This window comes from Gastrolobium bilobum, unplaced genomic scaffold (genome assembly GCF_033153095.1).
Source record: "Gastrolobium bilobum isolate Gb01-03AN ecotype WA unplaced genomic scaffold, APGP_CSIRO_Gbil_v1 utg23698, whole genome shotgun sequence".
NCBI lineage: Eukaryota > Viridiplantae > Streptophyta > Magnoliopsida > Fabales > Fabaceae > Gastrolobium > Gastrolobium bilobum.
Window position 1 is genome coordinate 156,317 of NW_026897033.1, and position 2,662 is coordinate 158,978.

Here is a 2,662-nt window from a genome sequence, read left to right on the forward strand (position 1 = left end):
TAATTAACTCCACAAAAAATTCAAATTATGTTGTTAAAACAAAAACCACAATTTCAACGCTGAAACAGAATCATAAATCACAACAACTTATCACAATCAGCATTTAAGTCGCTCTCAAAAGCAAAATGCTCAAACTAGATAACATATAGTTCATTAGATCTAACAAACCAATGCATACTATGTAAATTAAAATAATTACATGAATTCAATAAACACATCATCATACTTGTAGCAGCTAAAAACTTCTCATCATGTTATCTCCCCTGCAAATACAGTTTTAATATATTCATATACATAATCTAACATGCTGAGATGTTAGTTCCTCTTCCTCATACAAAAGAAATAAAGTCCGATTTTTATTAAAATTTAATCGAATATAATTAAATTATAAAAGAATTTTAGTTGATTAAATTTATACATTTTATTTTTTCTTCAAGCCATACTTAATTTATTTTATTTAAAATAAAATATAAGTCAGCTTATAGGCTTATAGGCTTATAGGCCAAGCCTTGTAAAAGTAGGCCTACGACCTATTTATTAAACAAGCTTTTTTCAAGGCCTGAGCCCGTCCTATTTTTCGAAATATATTATGTTAGGTCTGGCCTGACGTAGGCCGAACTATAGGCCCCTGTGGGCTGGCTCTGTCCAATTTCACCCCTAGACTCGACCCATTAAATATAATCAAATAGAGCAATTGCGGACTTAGGAAATTTTCTTTATGTATGCACCCTTAGCTATGAAAAAGTTACTCATACATTCGGTTAGCCATGATATTCATAGTTAGGAAAGTTACTCAGATATTCGGTTAGCCATGATATTCTTGGGTGAAAGAGATGACAGAGAGGCTTTGTGCTTAGCCAAACGAGCAATGAGGGACCCCAGGATCAAGTTGGTTGTGTACCACCTTGCTCCTAAAGAATACAATATAGACTTGGAGTGCATAAGAGATAATGAGGTGTTAGAAGGTATTAAGAAACCAGAGTATGGCTTGGAAAGTGTGAGTTATAGAAGAGTGACAGTAAATGATGGACCAGAGACATTTAATATTCTACATGATATAGTAAATGAACATGGCTTTTTCATAGTTGGGAGAAGGCATGACTTTTCCCTCAACTTTATGTCTGCAAGTGCAGACAATGGCACCCACCTGGGTCCGCCATTGAAATAGAGCAACTTGTAAAAAAAGTCCATTTAGAAAATAGATTATATGCTTTCTTTTACATGCATGGTCTATAACCATATAAGTTAGCCTATATCATATTATTTATTTTAAATAAAATAAATAAAATTATTATTTTATGAATAATAGAGTAATATTATATTTTAATTGTTGAATGTTTAATAGATTTAAACAGGCTAACCGGAATAAGTCAATACTTTTGTTTTTCAAATATATATAGGTCATGTTAGACTTATAATTTGGTTATCTATAAGGTTAACAGGTCAGTCTAAACCTAAAATATTTTACTCAGGCTTAGACTATTTAAGTCAAAGCCTAGCCTAGCCTATTTACACCCATAATAATTGATATCATTCCGTTGATAATTCTGTGTATAATACAGACGGAAAAATTGTGATCGAAATTTTCCGTCAGTATTCACAACATTTTTAATAGTGTATATATTTCCATAATTTTAGGTATTTATGATAGAAAATTGCGCACGCAATACAGTCGTATTTCAACTCCGTAAAATATCCCATCCCAAACATATTTGCATGCAAAAATGTGTTTCGTGCATATTATTTGGTCTACAGTACTATTTATACACGAGAAAATTCGGTTAACAATTCCAAGTTCGTTATTACTTAACAATATGTATACATTGATTGAAAAAAACGAGAGTAGTTATATAGAAAGGTTAATACAAACAAATTTTTGGTGAATCATATGTTTGAATTTTGATTAATTAAAAAGTGTAAAATAATTTTTTACTTAACAATATGTATAAATTGATTGAAAAAAGCGAGAATAATTAATATAGAATGTTTAATACAAATAAATTTTTGGTGAATCATGAGTTTGAATTTTGATTAATTAAAAAGTGTAAAAATAATATATAAGATGTGCTGCGTAAATTACTGGATTGATTTGAAAATAAGCGCTCTTAGTCTTAGCACTTGAAACAACACATGACAACCACAACATTATAAGTTTTTTTTTTTTTTTGGAAACTTAAGGGAAGACAAAAAGAAAACTACAAGGATCATGCTGTTGTTATCTAACCCCAGCACATCCTTTTCAAAAAGAAAACTATTTATAACAAGGTAATTTACATTGTACACAAGAACCTTTCCTTTTGTTTCCTTTTATTAGATAGTTAAATATTAACTAGCACTAAATCTCTTTAGCACATACTCTAAGTTAGGGGTGTAAATCGACTAGGTTAGATTCAGTTTTGGCTTATGTGTCGCGAATATTGGGTTTGACCTGGCCTGTTAGTCTGTGTGGGCCCCAAATTATAAATCTGGTCTGATCTATATTTAAAAAATAAAAATTTTGGCATAAGCTTGTTTAAACATATTAAACATTCAACAATTAAAAGAATAACTAAAATAATATTACTTTATTATTCAAAATTATTAAAATAATAATTTTATTTTATTTATTTAAAATAAATAATATGATATAGGTCGACATGTAGCTTATAGGCCTGACATGAAT

At 29.7% G+C, this 2,662-nt stretch overlaps 1 protein-coding gene across 1 annotated transcript; it reads left to right on the forward strand.

The window, feature by feature from the left end:
- The first annotated feature begins 811 nt into the window (after nucleotides 1-811).
- LOC133303557 (cation/H(+) antiporter 4-like) lies at nucleotides 812-1,168 on the forward strand. Its single transcript, XM_061503477.1, has one exon. The coding sequence runs from the start codon at nucleotides 812-814 to the stop codon at nucleotides 1,166-1,168; it is 357 nt and encodes a 118-aa protein (XP_061359461.1).
- The last annotated feature ends 1,494 nt before the right edge of the window (nucleotides 1,169-2,662 follow it).

Coding starts and splice junctions, on each gene's coding strand:
- LOC133303557 (XM_061503477.1), top strand. CDS start 812: ATGATATTCTTGGGTGAAAGAGATGACAGAGAGGCTTTGTGCTTAGCC.